Consider the following 21310-nt stretch of genomic DNA (forward strand, 5'->3'; position numbering starts at 1 on the left):
GAAGACAAGTTGCAGCTGCACTGTCTCAGGAGGAAAGGACAGCATTCCTGGGCATTTCCTGGCCCAGGAGAAGTATGACTCCAGTCAAAAAGTCTGCTGGTTTGAGGGTAAAGCTTGTAAGTCTTCTGGCTGGACACCTTGCTGCTCTGCAGTGACTCTCTGCCAGGCAGCAGAAACAGTGCTTGCATGCTTTCTGTCAGGGTTCTCCAGCAGAAGACTGCTTGATGCATTGGAATCAAGGCTTTCCACAGCAAATGTCCATAGTGCTTGCAAGTTAATCAAATAAACTACTGGGGAGGCAGTCTGGCTCAGAGAGATCTCACGTATGATGTGGCTTGGTGCCTGCCAGCTCAGTGTGCTACCAGGCCACCCCAAGCTCCAAGGGGTCCCCAGACAGGACAGGGAGCAACTCTTCCTCCAAGAGATGAGTTGGGAAGGCAACTACAAGGAAACGAGGCATCAATAGGGACCCTAATAATGCAAATCAATGCATAGGGATGGAACATTCATACCTCTCCTCTAAGCTAGTCTAGTCCTATGCATGCAATGCTTTCTACCAGTTACTTGGTAACACATTATGAATTACTCAGTGATTTGTTGATTTGAAAGATGTGCAGTGATTCCTCTGCTAAGGCAAGGCAAGAGAATTTATATTTGAGAACAAGTTTCTAAATAACTATCAGCTGTGTCATCAGAGATGTATTCAGATTGTGAGACAGGGAGATATATTTTTAAAAATCTAGTTTTACTAGGCTTTATACTCTACTGGCACTGCTGATGTAAGTTGTGGCAATCAATTCACATTTCATGTAAATACCTAAGAGGTTTGCTGATAGTGATTTTTTTTTTTTTAACCACAAGAGTGTCAATCTATCCAGTATATGGAATTTACTGAAAAGAAAATTAATCATAATACTATCAAGCACCAAGTTCTTTTCTGCATATTCTGGTGGCAGGTCTGGGCACAGTGCAAAGCACATGACCAGAGCAGCTGGTTTCCATCAAACGGCATCATGATGGTACTAAGGAAAGTAAACTGGGACCTGCTGGCTCTATGGTTTATGCTCTGCAGATCAGCTGATGTAATTTTCTCTGATGGATCTCTCACCCTCTGTAGTGTCCTGGGGAGCTGGACTGCAGTTGCCTATTCAGGCTGCACTTGATGAATAGCTACATGAATAGAAACACACTGCCCAAAAAGGCAGGGGTGCTGGCTTGTCATTAATATTGCTGTGTCTCCTGTAGGTGAGTTTTAGGGGTAAAAAACCACCAAGGCTGGAATCTGTTACCTATTAGGTAGTTGTTACCTTACAGACTTGGCAGTGTGGATGCAAGTTCTTGTGATTCAGTCTGTTGTGCAAAATAATGGCATCTGTCTGCTGGAAATCAGGCAGAGATTATACACATCTCTCTTTATAGACCAGTGACCATGTGTCAATGGCAATATCTTTTGTTCAGTGACCTGGAACCTGATCTGTAAATGCATTTGTCTGGTTTCATGCTCATGTACATACTTTGTGTTTTTTAGTATACTAGTGCTGATGTAAGCACACTTCATGAATCAAGGACCTTGATTAGATCTGGGCTTGTGTAAATATTTTATTTAATCTATCCTAAGTTATTTCTACCAGACAACTACATTTTCTTGCTTGTCTGATATAAAACTTGCCAAGTGCCTCACACTTTGGTGTTCTGACACCAAATTACAACTTTACCTCTCCAACAGAAACATTTGTGTGCAGTAGTGCTCTTTTGCACATTTAAACATTGCATTGTGAAGTAAATACACTGTTCAATGACTATTAGAATTTATTCAGTAAAAATGTAGATATTAAAAAATTATGTTTAATTTAAGAGCCAAAGCCACATCTCAGTGTGAGCTAGGAAAAACATTTGTATGGAAAAAGCCTCATATGTAATGATATACTGTAATGGTGACATACAAGACAGAGCTAAGATTTTCTTCTTCCCTAAAAGAAAAATAGTAACAATTTCTAAAGTAAAATCCTTGATAGCCTCTGATAAGTTCGGTCTTCTTCAATGTGTTCAAAAAATTTCATTACATCTTTTACTCCCCTTCCCTGATTTCTTGAAAGTATGCAGGAAACAGGCTTTAGATATGCTGTCAGATTATTTTTCTATAGCCAAATATATTTTTTTTAGAATCTGCAAACATTTGAAATATGAATTCTTTTTAAAACTACATTGCCAGCAAGGATAAGGTTAAATACAAATGTTGTAAGTAACATTTATAATGAATGCTACTGCAAAAAGAACAAAACTTTGAGTGTCACTTCAGCTGGCTGATTTTATTCTCTGTTTTTCAAGATGAATAAAATGAGAAAATCCAGGGCATAATTACTCAATGTGTTTTGCACAGCAGCTTTCAATCTAATTGCATGAAGAATGATATGTAAAAGATCAGACACATCATATTAGTCAGAAGAGTGCCATCCTCACTGCATGCGAGGGCTGGGAGGTTACAAGAACTATCCTGTCCCTTGGCCAAGCTCTTTCTTTTTACTTTGCCTCTGGCTCGAAAGAAATTCTAGATTCTGACCCAGAATTCAAATAAAAATAGGATACTAGTACAAATTCCAGATTAGAAATCCAGAGTGTTACATGCTTTTTGTGGATACTCCAGGTTAGTTTTAAAGGTCTTGTGTTGTATGGCTTGTCCATATTCCGTATGCCCTCGGGTGTTTCAAAGCTGTTGGAAGGAAAAGAGCTGTGGACCCCTACCCAGGTGTCAGATGGTGAGGGATTCTGCAGCAGGCAGAGCTTGGAGCTGGCTCTGGTCCCCTTGTGGTGCCAGGCTGCACACCCTGTGGTCAGGCACACACACAGCATTTGGGATGTCAAGTGGTCTGTAAAGGACTTTTTTAAAGGTCACACGGTGCTTCAGCTGGGAATGTGGTCTCTCTAGAGAGGACACTGATTAAGACAGAGAGAAAAACATTTTCTGGTGAAGTCTGTAAATTATATAAAACCTGGTGAAATAGTAAGCAAATGCAACTCCTTAGAGCTGTGCCTGCACAAAGAGCCTGTGCTGGCTCCCTGGGATCCAGCCAGCCAGAGACCACGGACACTGTTCTCAGACACTGGGGAACTTCTGGTCCAGATGACACTCTGCTTTCTAGCTTGATGACTATGACTTCATTCTGCAGGCTACAAAGCTGCATGTCAATACAAATCCCTCAGAGTGATTAGATTTTTCCACACAATGTGAACACAAAGATCCCAACCTGCTCTCCTATGCAGAACACTGTATGATTCCCAAATAGGTGCCAGCTGGGTTGCTGGGACTTTGCTGTCAGGGAGGTTTTCATTGGTGTCCATGGAAAATCTGGAGCCTGTCATGCTCAGTGCCCATACTCTGTTTTATAGCAGTGGTCTTTTCACTTCAGCCCCAGCTGGGAGCACTGACATTCACCCAGCATGTCTCCTCTGTGCCAGATTCCTCTATGCTGAATGACTAACAAGAGACCAAGGAACACTGTGAAGATATCTTTTCACTGCTAGTGCTAAGATTTTCCATTCATTGCCAAGACACAGCATCCATTACCAGCAGTAAATGTCATGCACACAATAGCTCTGCTGTCGGTGTGAAAACCTAGCTTAAACAGAGGAGGAGACAGTAAAGATCAGACACATCGTTTGTGTGCAAAACTGTACCATCCAAAATATGCCTTACACTGGAAATTCAGATTGATTAGACAGGGTTGTATCCTAGGGCTTCATTGTGTGCCTGCATCATTACTCGTTTTTTTGTTTTTTTTTTTTTTTTTACTTGAACATCTTTACATGTCTAGGCTCTAAAACCAATTATGGTCCTTGCTCTGCCCAAAGAAAGCAGCATTTGAGGAAGGTTTGCAGGCTACTTACCTACATGTGGTCTTCACCTGGGTGAACATTAGGAGATACTGGGGCTGTTTGTCTTTAACCAGCTTGGAGCAGACAATATTCCAGAGGCCATGTTTAAATGAGGAAGAGATGTGAGGAACAGTGAGGGAAGATGGAGTAGGACAAAAGAAAGCAGAGCCAGGAAGGTCTTAGTGCAAGGCAGTGTTAAAAACAAACACCAGGGAATGTGTCTGAGCTCAGACTTTGAATCAGGAGCAAGACCCAAATTAAAATCTGAGTCTTCTGCCTTGTAGTTTGACCTTCACTGCAAAGCCTGTAAATTGATTTAAAAGTGGTAGAATTCCTCAGTACAAAAGTGTTTCATGCATATGAGCATACTTCTCCATTTTTGTATAGTAAGACATAAAATCTGATTAGAAAAATAATATAGCGTGCAATGAATAAATGACATGCTCTGACATTTGGTGGTGTTTGTGAGAGATAAATCTATTTCTAGTGCAGTGTAGGCTTAAATAGCTAAGTGGTGTTTACAGGACATGGGCTTCTGCATTCCTTTTCAGTTTGCTAATATGTGCTAGTCTAGTAAGTAAGCCAGCCCTGCACTGAATAAACATGTGGGACTCTTCATCTATAGGATTATGTGAATAAACCATCACCATGCATACATCATGTCTTACATTGTGAAAGCATCAGTTTTTAAGCTAATTGACTATGATTCTTAGATAGAGTCTCAGCCTGAAGTTTGCCTAGGTGAAACTTGAAGTAAAATAATAATATAATATGAAATAAAATAACCCATAGCTGGAAAAATCTTTGTGATGGATACTGAAAAATTCCAGTGAGATGATTGCAAGGCATAGTTGATTCTTGTAAAACACTTTAGGATCTTTGTTTTAAATGTGTTTAAATCATAAATGCTATTGTTGAACTGCTGTTCAGCACTTTCAGTATTACATCATTTCATGAAGAAATGGGGGCATGTCATTTCAACAGGATTACCATGGGAAACTATGTGGTGAATATAATAGAGAGATGGGGTTACCCAGCTGTGTAGCACCACCACCAAGTAGAAGAGGTAGGGAAAAAAAAACTTTTATGATTTTATGATTTTATTTTATGATTCTTTTATGAAAAGCAAACAAACAAACAAAGAAAAACAAATGCTAAAGCAGTGGGGCAAATGTTAGTGATTCTTCCTCTTCAAGGGAATTTTGGCATATTACAAAGTTATTCTAAATCTGAAGTACTTTGGGAGATTGTGAGAAAGATTTGAATTTTAATGTGGATTATGCTCCCAGTTTTACAGTGGTTCTCTTTCTCTGCAATGACTTGAACAGCTCCCTAAAAAACCTGTGAAGTCCTATAGATGCATTTGGTGCAGCATGAGGAGGAATCAGGCTTTATTCAAAATATTGCTCCAAAAATTCAAGTCCTGTCTAGCCTAGGAAGGTGCTGTGCCAAAGTCCCTGATCCTTTCTTCTTGGATCTTGCTTGAGCAGTAGCTAAATGAAAAGCTTCATCCAGTTCTGCTGAAGCAGGTCCCTCCTACTCTTTTGCTGAGAATCAGGTTTGCTGATATAATTGCTGTGATCAGTTGACTAAGAGAGGAACATGCAGAGAGCCAAGGCACAATTTTCACTTGTAGCATCTAGGTCTTGAGAAGGAAAATGTTAACATGTGGTGCTTTCTTGCCACTTGGAAATACATAATTGTGCTTGATTCCCTCCCTTTCTCACTAGGGAGGGAAAAGTGGAAGCGCAAACCTTCCTAATAGGAACAAGGACAGATCACAAACAAGGTACCTAAAGTAGTTGCTTGCTTGATTGTATTAATGCCCAGAAGGGAATATGTCCATTACATTTTTTCCATGTCTGTCTTTCTCTCATTTAACAATGATCCATATACAAAGAAGGGTAAGGACAATGCAAATTGGAGGAGCGAAATAATTGTCTTTAAGCAATGTCCTTTTGCTTTCAGACTGTCTGGGATTGTTTTCCCTTGCTCTTAGAAACTCCTATGTATAGCTGGAGAGCAGGGTCGGCTGCCTGGTTTCAATTTCTCTTTGTCTGTTTACTGTGACAAAATTGACCTCAGCTTGTAAGCAAACTGTAAAGCATTGAGCAAGGATGTATTCTGAAGGACAGGAACAGCTGAGCCTTCTGGAAGCTTTACAGATTGCTGATTAGTGTGGCCTCCAGGCCGATTTTGCTTACAGTCATATGTATGTGATTTAAAGAGGAATTGGTATAATGCTACTCTTCAAGCTTCTCTTCCCCCTCCTTCCATGAAGAAATTGTCTCTCCAAAACTGCATGTTATCAGAGCTTTCTTCTCACCATTCCTTCCTTCCTTCCTTCCTTCCTTCCTTCCTTCCTTCCTTCCTTCCTTCCTTCCTTCCTTCCTTCCTTCCTTCCTTCCTTGTTTTTTTCCTTGTTTTTTTCCTTGTTTTTTTCCTTCCTTCCTTGTTTTTTTCCTTCCTTCCTTCCTTGTTTTTTTCCTTCCTTCCTTGTTTTTTTCCTTCCTTCCTTGTTTTTTTCCTTCCTTGTTTTTTTCCATCCTTCCTTCCTTCCTTGTTTTTTTCCTTCCTTGTTTTTTCCTTCCTTTTCTTCCTTCCTTGTTTTCTTCCTTCCTTTCTTGTTTTCTTCATCTCCAGCCACTTTGCTTCTTTGTTGCTCATTTCTTGCCTTTTTTTTCTTCTCTCCCTTCTCTAGTTCTTCATGTCTTTCTCTTACTCTTTCTCTCGTTCTGTTTTTAAAATTTGTTTCTGAAAGTGACTACAGTCTTATGGAGGGAACAAATAACCTTTGTATTTTGTTTACTGCTTTCTGAAACATTTTGTACAAAAGGAGCTCATGGTCTAAATGCAAATTTTGCTGATGTTTCTTTCGATACCATGTGAGCTCAGCAAATCACTCATCAGCTGAATTTGGAACAGGATCGGGCTCTCAAGATAGGTTTCAGCTCTGATTGCCCAGTCAGCATGAAAGATTCAACAGTCTACTTATTTGTCTACTTAACACCAAAAAAAGCTTGAATGGCTGAAGAGTTTTTGAGAACAACATAAAAACTCTAGGAGCTGATAGTGACACATTTCTTATAAGGCATAACTTCATGGTACTGGTATCTGTTCCTTTGTAGCATCTAGAAAATTGTGTTTGGCTGTTGTTACTTAGTGAGAATTAACAGTGCACTTTGTGATGTTCCAGAGGCAAATGAAAATTCAGGGCCTCCTACCGGGAGCCTGTTTCTCATTTCTGAAAAGCTAACTATGCTTTAATTGTGGTCTGGAAATTAATGGTATTTCAGAATTGTCTTCTTAATTCCCAACATTCCTGTTCTACAGATGTGGAAGATCACCCTCTTTACTCCACAGCCCATAGCATTCTTCATTCATGTCAGCTAAGAGTTCAAAATCTGTTACGAGCTCACTGCTGGTTTCAACTGCCTTACCTTTTTTAGGGAAAAAAACCCAACCCACAGCAGAAAACTACTCAGCTATATATCTGCTAAACAACATACCCTGCTGTGTTAAAGAACTCTTTTCAGAGACATAAGTTGATACTTCTGCTTAGGTCAGCCAAAAGGAATTGTCTTTTCTTGGGCACATCCTACACACATCTCTTCTTTCCAAGGCAGAACAATTTTCACCAGGCAAGCTGCCTGCCAGAAAAAGCAGTGGTTTTTTAAAAAAATTAAAAACTGTCTTTAATAAAATCCTCTTTTCTGGTAAACCTGTTCTTTCTCTATTATCCAGCTATGTAATATTAAAGTGTTCAAAAAATAGTATTTTAAATTAAGAAAACAATAATTTTCTAAAAAGTGCAATCATTTTAAGTTTTATCCATTGCCACTTTTCCTAATAGCTACATGCAGCATAGAAGTAATTGGATGGTTTGGATTCTCCTTTTACTTTAAAGGTATTTAATTTAAATTATAGACTTGAAACCATTAGTAATAATGACACACTGTTCCCATAAAGTACATACTTAACAAACTATGAATGCAAAGCTAGGAATAAACAATTCTATGGGTAGCAATTATATTTAACATTGTCTTACAGCAAAGTATTGAAATTGGAGAGCCCTGAACTCCTGCCCCAACTCCATCCTGGGTTGTTGTGCACCCAGTTTCCATCTTACTTGAAACAGCCACAACTGCACTCACTCCCACAAGTCTGAAATTGATGTCTGAAAGTGCAAGGCAAAATAAGATCACAAGCTTTTGAGCAGTGGCTCTATATCATGAAGGCTTGGAGGGACAGATATTTTACACCATCTCTCTGAAAGCCTCAAAACATGTATGCATTATCACAAATAACACTTGTGGTACATCTGCCACTTACTTCAGCAGATACCAGTGACCAGCTAAATGAGCTGCCTCCTCCAGAAGAGGACTGAAGGTGTTGGCAGTGCTGGCATCAAAGCTGAAATATGATGAAAGGATTTGTGTGGTGTGCAATGAATGGGGGGCAAACTTCCATCAGGCTCATTTCTCATCCAACAAATTCTACTTCCCGACACCGTGACGAGCTCACTGGGCCAGGCCTCTCTCTTTTCTGTGCAGAGAAATAAGCCCAATGAAGTCTGCCACTCTTCTGTTAAATCTTTAAGAGTGTGACTGACTATCAAACCTCAGGAACTATATGGAGCTTGCTTTGTAAAAATAGAGCTGAGGAGGGTGGGTGGTGGAAAAGCACATTCAGAAATCTGACTTTTTATTCTTTGCCAAACAATTCCACTCCCTCTCAGGCAGATTTTGCAAAGAGCTTCACCACATGGGAGAACAAGGGCTTGGGGAAATCTGACCCAAAGTTCATTTTAAAATGTGGTCTTCTGTACAATGGCAAACCGTGGGATTAAGTTGCTCAGCTAATTGGATAATTTGTTCTGTGGTCTTAATGTTCTTATTCATCCTGTATATAATCATCAGAGCCAGTCCTGAGGTCCAGTTAGTCAATGGGCTGCTTTTCAAGCCTTTGCAAGTGGTTCAGAGGCCCTGGAGGTGCTTCAGGCAGTGTTTCCCCAAAGGCCAGAGCTGCAGGGACCCTGAGCCCTGGCCCTCTTCTGTACTGAAGTAATAACCCTTGTGTCTGCTCATTTTTTTGGAGGGAGAAATCCAACGACAGCACTTCAGGGAGCCTGCAAGCCCATATAGTCCTGCTCTGTATGGAAACACCACCAGCAGGGAGGGTCTGTTTGTGTGTCCCCCGTGCTGTTTCTGTGGAAATGTTTGAAGTGGCTGAGGTCCAGGGACAGTAAAGCTCTATATTGTAGTCACTTCTGGGACAGCAAAAAGGATTTCTGTGGCAAATCCTTACAGCTGTAGATATGGTTGATCAGGACTCTGCAATAAAGTCCATTTCAGTGACTGCTTGCTTGTATTTTACATGACTGAGTCTTTAGCAAACTAATCCCTTACCATATAGTCCAGTTTGAGTCTCTATAAGTATATTTCAAGCAAAATTATATCTGAAAATCATGTAAAGGGTTATGCAAAAAAAAATACAATGAGGGAAAATTAGGGACTTTGTTATATAAGGAAACACATTTCACAGCCTCTCAAACTGGATACTTGGATCTGTTGGACCCAGCTTGGCTCAAAAACTGACTTGCTAGCCCGATGGAAGTTACTGTATTTACTAACTTATCTGCTTTTTTTAGAAGGCACTAAGCTGCCAACATTTTCTGGTCATCTGTGTTTCTCCACATTTGAATTTCCAGTAGGTAATGTTATGTTTGTGGGGGTGAGCTCTGAGAGGGTTATCTGAAGGAAACAAAATGTTGATAATTCGTCTGAATTTTAGAACTTTTTTGTCCTTCAGAACTGATGTGAAAATCTTGCAATGTGAAGCTTTGTTCTGAACATTCAATGAGGCTCATGATGATATGATGGAAAAAAAACCCTTGTTTTGTCTAGTGGCTTTTTTAAATGCTTCTTTAGGGGCAATTTTTGCAATTAATGCATGAACTCAGCAAATGGCAAATATAGACTCAAGTAAAATGGTTGGTAGACTTTGGTTTACACATCTCAGTTTTCTCTGTGCAAGGGAGACTGGCTTACTTCAATTGAAATGTAAAAACTCAAGGACATATAACACTGAGTGTTGTTTGATTATGTTCTGCTTTTAGAGTTTGTTACATACTTCTTGGGTTTTAGATCTCTCAGATTACTTTAGGGTCAACTTTCAGAGGTCATATTTTTATGCTTTAAAGTTGTGTTCTTGCATATTGGTAACAACTGAAAGCAGCAACATATAAATGCAGGAAATGTGGTTTCAGAATATATGCTTCAATGTATCTTTTTAAAAATTAGTTCTTGAGTTCTACCCTTAATGCAATGCAAAATACATTGTTTTCTTGTATTTTAATCCAAAACCTGTGAGCTGCTTGGAGCAAATATCTTGAAATACAGAAGCAAAAGACAAATAATATATGCATGTATTTAAAGATATTTTATCACACCTTTCAGCTTTCTTTTAACTTCTTTCTCATTTTTCTCTTCTATCTTTTAATCACAGTGTTTGTGTTAAGTAGAGGTCTTGCCATGGTGGCTGCTGGGGATGCATTCCAGCAGGGTCACTGTCATGAAAAGCTCATGGAATGTAACCTCAACAGTGTCTTCCAGCAAAGATTTCCATGAATGAACTGACTTCACAGAACGTTTGCTGGGGTAGTTTGCAGATGAGAGTCTTTTGTATGGCTCCTCTTGCACTTTCTTCGTGCCTATCAGTTGCTATTCCTTTTAGCTTTCTGCACTGCTTGTCATGTCCTGTTTCAGGATATTTTTTTGTTCTGTGCAATTTTAACACTGGGAACATATACATAATGGGGTTTTTTGTAAGGATGCAGCCAGTTCTGAACTCTTATATAGGTTATTTATCTCTTCCCCTAATACAATTTTTGGGGTGCTTCAAGCTACTTTCCTTGTGAACAGATGGCAATCAAGGGGGACATTCCCATGTTCTGGATTTACCTTCTGATGCTTGGCTCAGAAGATAGTAACACTGACAACTACATGGTTAAAGTATAGAGCATATTTATTATGTCCTGCATTCATCAGAAAAATGGAATCACAAGTCTTTGTCTTAATTTCAATTGATTTAACCAGATACTTTTAAGTATTAGAATGGTACACCAGTGTACTATATGGTAAGCAGTTCTTAAACTGTGGGATTCCTAAATTAGTGAGATAATCCCCAACAATTTAAGCAGCAATACTTAAATCTGTATGCTTCCTGTATTTAGGTACATTTGAAGTTATATGCTCACTTAGAAGCATAGTTTCTTGTTGTTTTCTCTGTGACCAAAGATCAAGTTGCATGTTTACTAAAAAGCCTCCCATACAATTTGATCACTCAAGACATGTGTTAAAAGTGGAATAGTAGAGAGCAATCCTACAGCCAAGCCAGAGTCACAAAGTTATTTTTAATAAGCACTCTTGTCTGTGGTAATTTTAAGACAAAAGCAAAACAGTCTAAGGATACTGTGGTGGATTCATATGTATGTCGTATACTAATCCTCAGGTCCTGTGAAACAAATCTGGTGGATGCTTTGGTCATTACAAACTAGTGCAGTCCCCTCTTTGCATTTCAGTCATTTTCCACCTCCTTGAGTGAACTGGATTTGTCTAAAAAGTGCATGCTGACATGTATGTTTATTACTTTAATCTGAGAATGTCACTTAAAAGACTGTTGGATATGAAACACGAGATTAAAAAAAATTGTGTTTTGCAGTCTCTGGCATAACAAAAGCAGAGAGTGTTTCCAAGGGCCCGTCCTGAGCTGCAGGCAGCTGCCAGCATTCCTGCAACCAGTGGCTGCTGTCCCTCAAGAGCTGTACCTGGAGCAGGCTCCTTTGGGACATCTGCAGGGGGTGTGCTGGGTGGGTCTAAAAGTGTCCTTTTCAACTGGCTTTTATTCTGCCAGCATAGAATACCCCATCATTTCAGGCATGGACCTCTCACTGCTGCAAGAAACCAAGTAATGTAATACTGATACATGATTATAGGATATAGTAGTGAACTACTGTGGAATCAATGTCAGTGATTTTTGTTGAATAAAAGTCAATGGAAAACAAAATACAGCAGGGAGCTTCATCAAGCTAATTTTATTTATAGTTAAGGCATGAAATAAATTTTTCCATCTGACTTTTACATATGGGCATATGACAGCACTGAGCTGACTAAACTCAGCACTGGCATAGCTCCATTCACTTTACTGAAATTTCATCCCTTTGCAGCAATACTGGGTTTGGCTCAAAGACAAGTGATCAGATAATTTTCTGACTGGTAATGTTCAGAGGTTGTATTTCTGACTTGGAGTAAGCAAAGTACATATTTCAGGTTATAAGCACATAATGATGGCCCCATTTGAAAGAAATTTCCATTTTCAAGGATTCATACAATGTTTTACCACTGGCTAGTTGTGCTCCGATGTGTTTGACCTTCCTGTACACAATCACTGGTAGTTTTAAATTCTGTATTTCTCAAAAGTTATAGAATTGAGTGAGGATGTTTGTGCAAAAGGAAAACACGATTTATTCCTTTCTGCTCCAAGATGGAGACAGAGCAGGGAACCTCACTGCATGGTCCTTTGATTCAGTGGCTGCATACAAGAGGGATGCTTTCTGATTAACCTTAGATTAGGTTAATCAATAGGTTAGGTTTTAAACAGGTCTGGCTAAATGCTGTTTTGTGCTTCAAATACAGCAGTTACTTTACATTTGAGGTGGAGCTTAACCTACACAAAGAAGCTTAAAAAATAGGCAAATTATTGTATCATCATCCAATGCTTTATCCTTCTGCCAGTGTTTGCCTGTGTGTAACAGTCAAACAAGACTGCCCTGAAGTAACTTGTCAGCTGTAAAAACTCAAGCATCACCAGTGGCAGTCAGACTGAAAACCTGAACAGAAGTACTGCTGAGGCTTCTTAGGCTTTAGCAGAAGTTTCTGCATAGAAAAGTAAATACAAAAAGTTCAGTATTTTGATAATCCCAATTTGAAAGGACTTTGTGATAGCCATTAAAAAAATACTGTCAAATGGTTTTAGCAATTTTTTGATTTCTGCCTGCCTAGTCTGATGACTAATGACTGTTAGCAAACAGACTGTTATTTCTTAATTTTGCTGGTCTTTCTCTCTGAATAATATGAAAGAATACTGGCAAGCTCCAGATTATCCTATTTTATTATTAGAAGGAAGCTTCTACACTGCAAAAGGTCTTAAATATGATTTTTGTCATCTGTTTCAGCATCATGACAGATGTAGTATGTCACCAAGAGGCCTCAGTCCTCTCTCTCAGGAGGATTTACAGCTTGCTATGTCTTTTTGTCTCAGACCTATAGGGAAAAAAAGGATGGATGCTCCTAAAATAAATGGGTTTTCTTGTAGAAATTCAAGGTGGCTCAAACCTTTTATTTAAAACGAGAACTAGAAAGACTAAGGCAATGGGAGTAGGAGAACCAATTTTTAAACAATATTCTTTGTTGACATGTTAGGTCCTGAAAGGAAGTTAGATATGTTAGTGAGTCCCGCTGGGGCCAGGGCAAGTGGCTTGCTGCTCCAGTACAAGCAGTCTGACTCTTAAATGTGTCCCTGGACACATGGGAGAAGGGAACGTGCCTGGGACCCTTTAAACATTGTCTCCACCCCCCCAGCCCCCCACGACATTTGTGTTTCCCCTTCCTTCCCACTTCCATTGGGAGAGGAGGGGATGGAGAAAAGGCAAGGTAGAATAGCAGAACTTAAACTTTGCCCCTTGAGAAAACCACACCTGGGAACTCCTGGTTGTCTTCACAAGTTATTGGTTAGATGCCACTGGATCCTACCCTCTACATTTGTTCTTTCTTCCTGTGGTATCACAGTTGGTGACACAAAGTTGATTTAAATATCTTACACTTATTTTAAAACCACATGAAATTTTTTTTTTAAATTAAAAAAATAAATGTTTGTTCCACCTACCAGTAATGAACCACATGAATTCTCTAACTCCCAGTGGTGGTCTAGCAATGATGTAAACAAAATATTTTTTCAGGCTAAGATTCTCAGGTGGAAATCTGATTCTGAAACCTGGAACATTAAGAAGAATTTGAAATTTCAGGAGGTTGGTAATAAACCATAGCTATGGTAACAACAAGCTGCTTGGGTTTATTCTCTCATGGTAGAAGGTGCTACTCAAAGTGCAGGGCAAAGCAGATTCAAATCTCTGTCAGCTTGTCTTCCTTTGTGAAAAACATGCATTCTTACTTGCTTGTAGAAAATTCAGAAATAAAACATTGTATACCCCATGCTATTTCATGATGCCTGCTTTGCAGATAGTAGGTGACACAGTTTATTGTTAATGCTGTGAAGTGCACACAATGGACTTCAGTGGAACTTTTCAGTCTTTTGTAGGTCAACCATCCCCCTACCAGCAGGGATGCAGTTTATTAGGTAAGTTAATCTGTTCTTAATTATAGTGCTACCCAACAGAGTTTAACATCTTGCTTTGTAACACACATAGTTATTTTTTGCAAAACAGGAGGAATTGCTCTAAGGCTTCTTAAAGACTGCTTAGACTTTGTTAGGACACAGTGTTTGACTGAAAAAGTTGTGGGTGAGGAAAAGGATTTCTGTACATAGTGAAGCAACTCAGTAACTGAAACGTTGTGATTTTAATTGCAAAGTCATTTACAACATAGATGTGCTTGCAGAAATGCTGCTGTTGCTTTTTGATAGAATGCAGGCATGCTTAATGTCTTAAATAGATGGGGGGAAAGTCTGCGTTCTCTTAGAACAATGTTTACCTATTTAATGTTTGGGTTTTTAAATAATCTTTTAATTCTATTAAACTTGAAAGTAAGTGTGTCTAATAAATACTGAGTGCATTTCTGGCTTTAATCAAAGAAAAATGCTTTCAGAGGTTCTGCTTCAGCTTAATTCCATTTACAGCATTTTGTTTTTACTCAGGGCAAAAAGAAAAAGACGTGATATCTCAACCTGGATATAGATTACAAACACGTGGGTAAAATGTGCTGCAATTGACCCTAATGAGACAGCATCTGCCTAGTACCAGTGCTTAAGCTGTTACTTTCTATTGTTCTTTTCTTTGTTGACTATGCCAAGAGGGTAGTGTTGGTGGCAGAAGAAAGATGAGAGGGGAGAAGGCTTTTTAGACAATAAGAACTTGAGTCCGTTCATTGACTGGAGCATCACGTTTCACAGCAATTATCTGGGGATGCAGGCTGTTTCCACTTACCATTGATTCACGTGTAAGGTTACATGAACTTTGTTGCATACCACTCTGCCATTTTCTATGAGTACTGAGAAATTTATACCCCTACTGAGTAGGTCAGTACTGGAAGACGGGTTGCCACACTCCTTATCAACTCAAGAGATGTAAGAGATGATAAGCTAGTGAAAGTCATCTTAGTGCAGGTAGGCTCCATTAGGTGCAGAGAAGGACAAGCAGCTGTAGAAATGGACCAGAGTCAGTGCTACACATAACCTCTCTGCACTGGGCCTCAGAGGTCCAACAATAGAAACTTTTTAAGACGAAGGGCTTGGGAAAGGCATTAAATAGCACAGACTCACCTCTGCAGGTCATATAAGTGAGTTAGCACACTTTTTCAAGAGGTTTTTTGAAAATCTAAAACAAATACTGCTTCCTGCGCTGTGTACATAAGCAGACTGCAGATGAAAAATGTTGCTGGATAGTGAGTAAAGCATTAACAAGCTAAATTTAGTTATAGAGTAAAACTACTGGCTTCAGTTTGGCCCAGTTTCCAGACAGATACACTGAGGTTGTTTGTAGTGAAAAAGCTTTACTGATTACATCAGTTTCTGTAAAAATAACTTAAAAGCCAATCAAAGGCATGGACTTGCCTCAGGTTCTGCTATTTGACTACTTACATTTTAGCATTTTTTTCTTCTTTATTCTCTGAGCAGTAGCACCACCAAAGAGCAGATGCTGCAGAGGGGACACCTTGGAAGACAGCGTTGCTGAGTCAACCTCCCCCACAAGCAGCATTATCAGAGGTGATTCAGCCACACTGCTTGGTTGTGTTCTGCCACTCTCATCTTGGCCTTTTATTCAGTTTTCTTCCTCTGTGGTATTGTTCATACACAGGAAACTGCAAAGCTTTCATGAGCTACAATATCAAGGTACATAAAAACACTGCAGTGTCATTTATTAGGAGATGCAAGGACTGTTCTCATACGTTTCCCAGGCATGCAGCTTTCTGGGGTTGTGATAATGCCTCTGGGTTCTTGCAGCTGCACTACCAGACAGCATCACGAACTCCAGTGCTCAGCAGTGATGTAATTTTTCTCCTCACCTGCTGTTCAATGCCTTCCCCTTCTTGATATTCAGCTTCCTCAGGGCTCAGTGTCCTCCTGTAATATGCTAAACATGATTATTCATAAATAAACATTCATAAACATGATTATTCAACAAAATAGTATGCAACAAATGTTACATGCAGACAAGTTTTTAAGAGGTCTTGAACTAAGCTGTTTATGTGTTTCTTGGTCTTGAGTGCTTTGCAAGATACTTTAGCTGTTCTTCCTTCTTATGTTCATGTTTATCTCTTGAAACATTCTTTGGTATTGAAAGGTCTGAAAGGCTGGACGATTTCATTGAGGTGTGATCAGGAACAGTTTCCTGCATTGGTCTTCTACTATAAGCAAGTATTTGTGGCTTCTTGAAATTGCTTCTCACCTTTTATCATTCAAAGGATCTCTAGCAATGGTCTGAAGGTTTTGATGGGACTTCCTGGGAGGCATTTGGGTTCTTGATCCAGCATTTTACTAAGTTTTTGAAGCCCACTATTTCTACATCTCTACTCATGAAACCCTTAGTGACAGATACACTCTGTAGTTAAACTGTTGAGGAATGCACGTTATGTCAGGTCTTTGGGGAGTACCTCAGGGCTTCATATGGGGTAAGAAGGAGAAAGTAACAATATGCAGCATGCTCACACCAACACTTCTGAGGCCTCTCTTGTACCGAGTACAGTATGAATACCTAGCTGGGCATAAATAAAATATTACTTGTGCTGAAATATAATTTTCCAAAGAGAAAAGAGCTATACTGTGATCATCAACCACTAATTAAATACACATCAGGTCAGCACGAAGTGTTTGAACACAGGTTTTATATATTGATTGTGAATGTTTCCACATGGATACAGAACTGGTACTCGTTCACCTCACCTCCCTAAGCTGTGAAGTTCATCGTACTCTGCAATGCTGCCTAAAGCCTTGCTCTGGTTATCTCAGAGGTGGTGGGTTTTGTAATTTTGAAATGGTTACTCTAAAGTTTGAAGCTGTCCAAGTATTTTCTCTTCTTTATGTTTTTGTCTGACAACATGCGTTGCTGATCAAGTCAGGGTATGCTTGTTCAGGAGACAGGGGCTACTGGGATGCAGTTGCAAACAACAGAAAGGATGCTGTTAAAAAACTCCCTTGAAATGCCCGGAGTAAACTCAAAGCCGCTTTGCTGCCCGGGGGAGGAAGCTTCTTACTGGGCTTGAACTATTGCTGACAGGAGCATTTTGTTTCCAGTCTTGCGGCTTAAACTTTATGATGATACTGCGGATCTTTTGCTGGAACTGATCGTTCAAATGAATGTTACAATTCTTCTTTCTTTCCACTTCGTTTCCCTACTCACACAACAACAAGCCAGGAAAATGGGGATTTTCATACAAACTCTAAGTCTGCATGTACCAGCCTTGGGTCTGTAATTCTAGAGCGAGACATTTCACTTCTCTTTACCAATTATCTATATTCCCAATTAAGGGCTTTAAATTAAGTGTTTTCCCTGATGACACCGGTACTCACAGGCCCCGGTAAAGCGGGGAGGCAGCGCGGGTCCCTCCGGGGGACTCATCCCCCCCCCGGGCAGACCCGGGAGCAGGTGGGCAAGTAAGCGAGCAAATGCAAACCCGAACCCAAAGGGAGCGCCCAAACCTCGGGCGGGGCCCGAGCCGGGGCGGCAGGTCCGCTACTTTCAGGCTGGGCCGAGCCAGTCGGACTCGCCCCGGGCCCGGCTCTTCCTCTCCCTCCCTCGTCCCGGCCCCCCGCAGCCGCTCGCCCCGCGCCCCCTCCCCGTGGGCCGGGTTATGTAAGCGGCTCGTCCCTGAGCAACAGCCGCAGCATCTGTGCGGGGCTCCCGCCCCTGTCTCCGCCCCGCTCCCAGCGCCAGAGAGGCAGGCGGCGGCGGCGGTAGCGCAATAAAGCAAGTTTTGTCTCCTGCCGAGGCTCGGCGAGGTTCTACCCGCCCTTCGCCGTCCGGCACCATGGCTGCGGCGAACCCGGGGCAAGCAGCACCAGCAGCAGCCCCCGCCGCGGCGGCAGCCCCCCACTAACCTCCCCCGGCAGCGGGAGCGGCCGCCTCCTCCGGCCGTACGGGCCGCGGCTGCCCGGCGGAGAGCGCGCAGCTCCGCGCCGCTGCTGCCGGAGAGCGGCGGACACCCCCCCCGACCCGGCCCGGTCCGGCACCATGTGGGGCGGACTGCACCCCCAGCTCGGCCTCCGCGGCTACAAGGCGGGTAAGGAGCTCCGCGGCCCTGCCGCCGCCTACGCGACCCTGCGGGGCGGGAAGGGACGGGGTTGGGGGGGACAAGGGCCCCGCCGCGATGGGGCAGCAGCCGAGGGGCGGCCCGGCCGGCGGGCCTCGCCCCCGGCCCGGCTGGCTCCCGGGTCCCCATAGAAGCGTAATGAGGAAGCGGCTTCCTCCCCACCGCGGGCGGGGAAGTGTTACCGTCCCCCCACCCGGCTCCGTGAAGGGGGACGTGGCGGCGGAGCTTCCCGGAGAGGGCGCGGAGGCCCTCCCGTCCGCCCGTCGCCGCTGCCGCAGCTTGGGTCCCGGTAAGGGCCGAGGCGGCAGCCGGGGGCCGTCCGTCCAGGGGGCTTGGTGTTTGCTTAGCTGGACCTTGCAGCGGATGATAAAAGCTGATCTTAACCTACATAATCTGTTTCCTTGTTTTGAGATTATTTTTGCTTTTTTTCTAAAATTTTTTTTTTTCTTCCCCTGTTTTGTTACTGTACCCTTCGGTACAGGCTGGAAGTGCCTTTATGCTTTTGGTTTTAAATTTAGAACGCAGCAAATAGGTCGAGTTCTATTTTTTTTTTCCTTTGCACCACTTTTTTTTTTTTTTTTTTTTTTTTTGTCTCGGGAATAATTAGAGCATAGTTCCTGCAGGTTGGCCGGGATGCCTTGGCATTTTACGCCTGGAGTTAGGTTGTTACTGGGGAAACATCCTGTCTGTAAGCCATGGGCTAACTTTCCCCCGTTTGTCAGAACTGGCAGAAGAAAATAGGTGAATTGATTGCAGAGCCGTAGAAGCATTACTTCTGGGCAGGTAAGACAGGGTACCGAATCTTCTGGGTGCTCTTTTCAGGCTATGAAAATACTGCCGAATGTATCGCCTGCTTTACTCTGGCAGTTTCTGCAAATCTTTTGTGTTACTTTGATTTACTGAAGTAACAGATCACTGTGAACCTTTGGCTCGGCTGTTACAAGTGCAGAGTAGAGCTGCTGGATTTTGATTTTTTTTTTTCTTTTTCAGAAGTCTGGATTCATATTTTAATTTTGGTACTGCAAAATATACTGTTAGTTGTAGTATTTAAATGGCAGGATTGTTTTGCTTTTGACTGACAGGGTTTTTCTTGCAAATACAAGAGCTGCTAAGATGTTCTCAGCAGCTGCCTTCATCTCCACAAGAAGCCTAATGTTTGGTCCTTAAAATGTGAAAGAATACATTGATCCTCTTTTATGTAAAATTACTATATTATTAATTTCTATATATAACACATTTGCCTTGTTAAAGTGTTGTAGGGTTGTCTTGTTTATTTATTTATTTTTTTTAAAGCTTCTCGCAAAAGAATGGAGTTACTTAATCTTTGTGTTGCAGCTTGCAGAGATAGTGGGCATTTGGAACATTAGGTTACAGAGATTTCAGTTCATTTGATGGAAACTACAGGAGTGTAGGGTGTTTCAATTCTTGATTATTTGTGTTTGAGGCAAAAAATATTAGGAGGTTAAACCACAAACAGCAGTAGCTTTGGAGCATTACAAAGATTGTTGGTGTTCATTTTTACTTCTGTTTCGGAAAACTTTGGATTGTGCCATTAGTTACTGTGTCATCCCTTTTGTTGGGGTCAAATAAAGTGTTTTAGTACTATGTTGAATTTGTGAGCAATACAGAAAATTAGTCAGTTTTGGATGATTTTTTTACCTTTGCTTGTCTGTCAGAATTGTCTTTAAGATTTGAGAACAAATTTTGGGTGTTGCTTTTCTTTTTTCCACCATCTCCCCTTTCCTTAAAATATTAGGTGTTAATGCCAAGTTCAAAACGTATGCTTATCTATAAGGCAGCAGAAGTGTAAGGTAGCAAAACGTGTGCAGAAATCTCTAATTTGAGATAGGATAGAGTAACAGAAGGTGGTGGTCAATTAGAAAGCAAGTAAAAAAAGTTTTAACTTTGAGCTATGATCTGTGCATTATAATTTCCAACTTAGTCCCTTCCTTCATCAGTTTTAGTTTGAAAGAGTCAAGAAGCTGTTTATTGATGCTCCTAATCCCTCTAAAGAGGAGGAAGTTAATTAGCTTCAAGCAGATATTTTAATGAAGGGATGATGGCTACTGAGATCCCGTGCAATTATATTATTATCAGGTTAGATTTTTAGTTTATTCTTCAGAAGGAATCTGTCCATGGGAGAAGTATTTTGTCACAGTACAGTAACGTCCTACTAGGAGACAGAAATTTAAGCACTTTTTTTTTTCAAGTTGAAGAATTTTTCTTTTGATAAAGTATGTTTAATTAATTTACAGCAACTACTTCCTATGAATTCTGATTATCTTTCAAATATTGGTGTGGGACCATAACAGTAATGAGTTGTTACTTTTTGTTAAGCTGTGTTTATACCTCAAAATCAATCTACTGGGGGGTTGGACTTGATCTTTCAAGGTCCCTTCCAACCCCTGATTTTATGTGATTCTTGTTTTCTAGTTGTATTTTATTTACCTATGGATATGGGTAATTAGAAGTCCTGTTTTTGTTGAAAATATCACAATTCCCTTACAAAGCTAGGTGTCTACTGAAGAGTTCTCTATTTACACAGAGGAATTCTCAGTTTCAGTAATAGATGTGAGCTAGTTCTGATTTTCTTAACATGTGACAGGCAAGAACATTTTTTTGGGGAGTGTTTTCATTTGCGGCCTTTGGTTTTATTGCTGCTTGTCATTTTCAAATTGTTCTTGCTTTTCAGTGCATTTTCTGGGGGGGTGATGGAGGGTGGAATACTGTTTAATTTGCTGGCATCTGAGGGTTTTTTGCATGTTTGGTTGGTTTGTTGTTGTTGGGTTTTGTTTTTTTTTTTTTGATAGGGATTTCTTGTTTTATGGTTTAATGACAAAGTTTGTTGCCCCTGCCAAATAAATTCAGCTTCTCAGAGTCTCAGTACCTGTCTT

General features: G+C 40.9%; 1 protein-coding gene across 1 annotated transcript in view; it reads left to right on the plus strand.

Moving 5' to 3' along the window:
- Window positions 1–18029: 18029 nt before the first annotated feature.
- The window catches only part of CEP85L (centrosomal protein 85 like), a 105877-nt gene continuing 102596 nt past the window's right edge, over window positions 18030–21310 (plus strand). Inside the window, exon 1 of the mRNA XM_030447275.1 lies at window positions 18030–18386. Within this exon, the coding sequence (XP_030303135.1) occupies window positions 18338–18386 (49 nt within the window). The 5' untranslated portion in view covers window positions 18030–18337. The remainder of the gene's footprint in view (window positions 18387–21310) is intronic.

Source organism: Calypte anna, chromosome 3 (assembly GCF_003957555.1).
Source record: "Calypte anna isolate BGI_N300 chromosome 3, bCalAnn1_v1.p, whole genome shotgun sequence".
Lineage (NCBI taxonomy): Eukaryota > Metazoa > Chordata > Aves > Apodiformes > Trochilidae > Calypte > Calypte anna.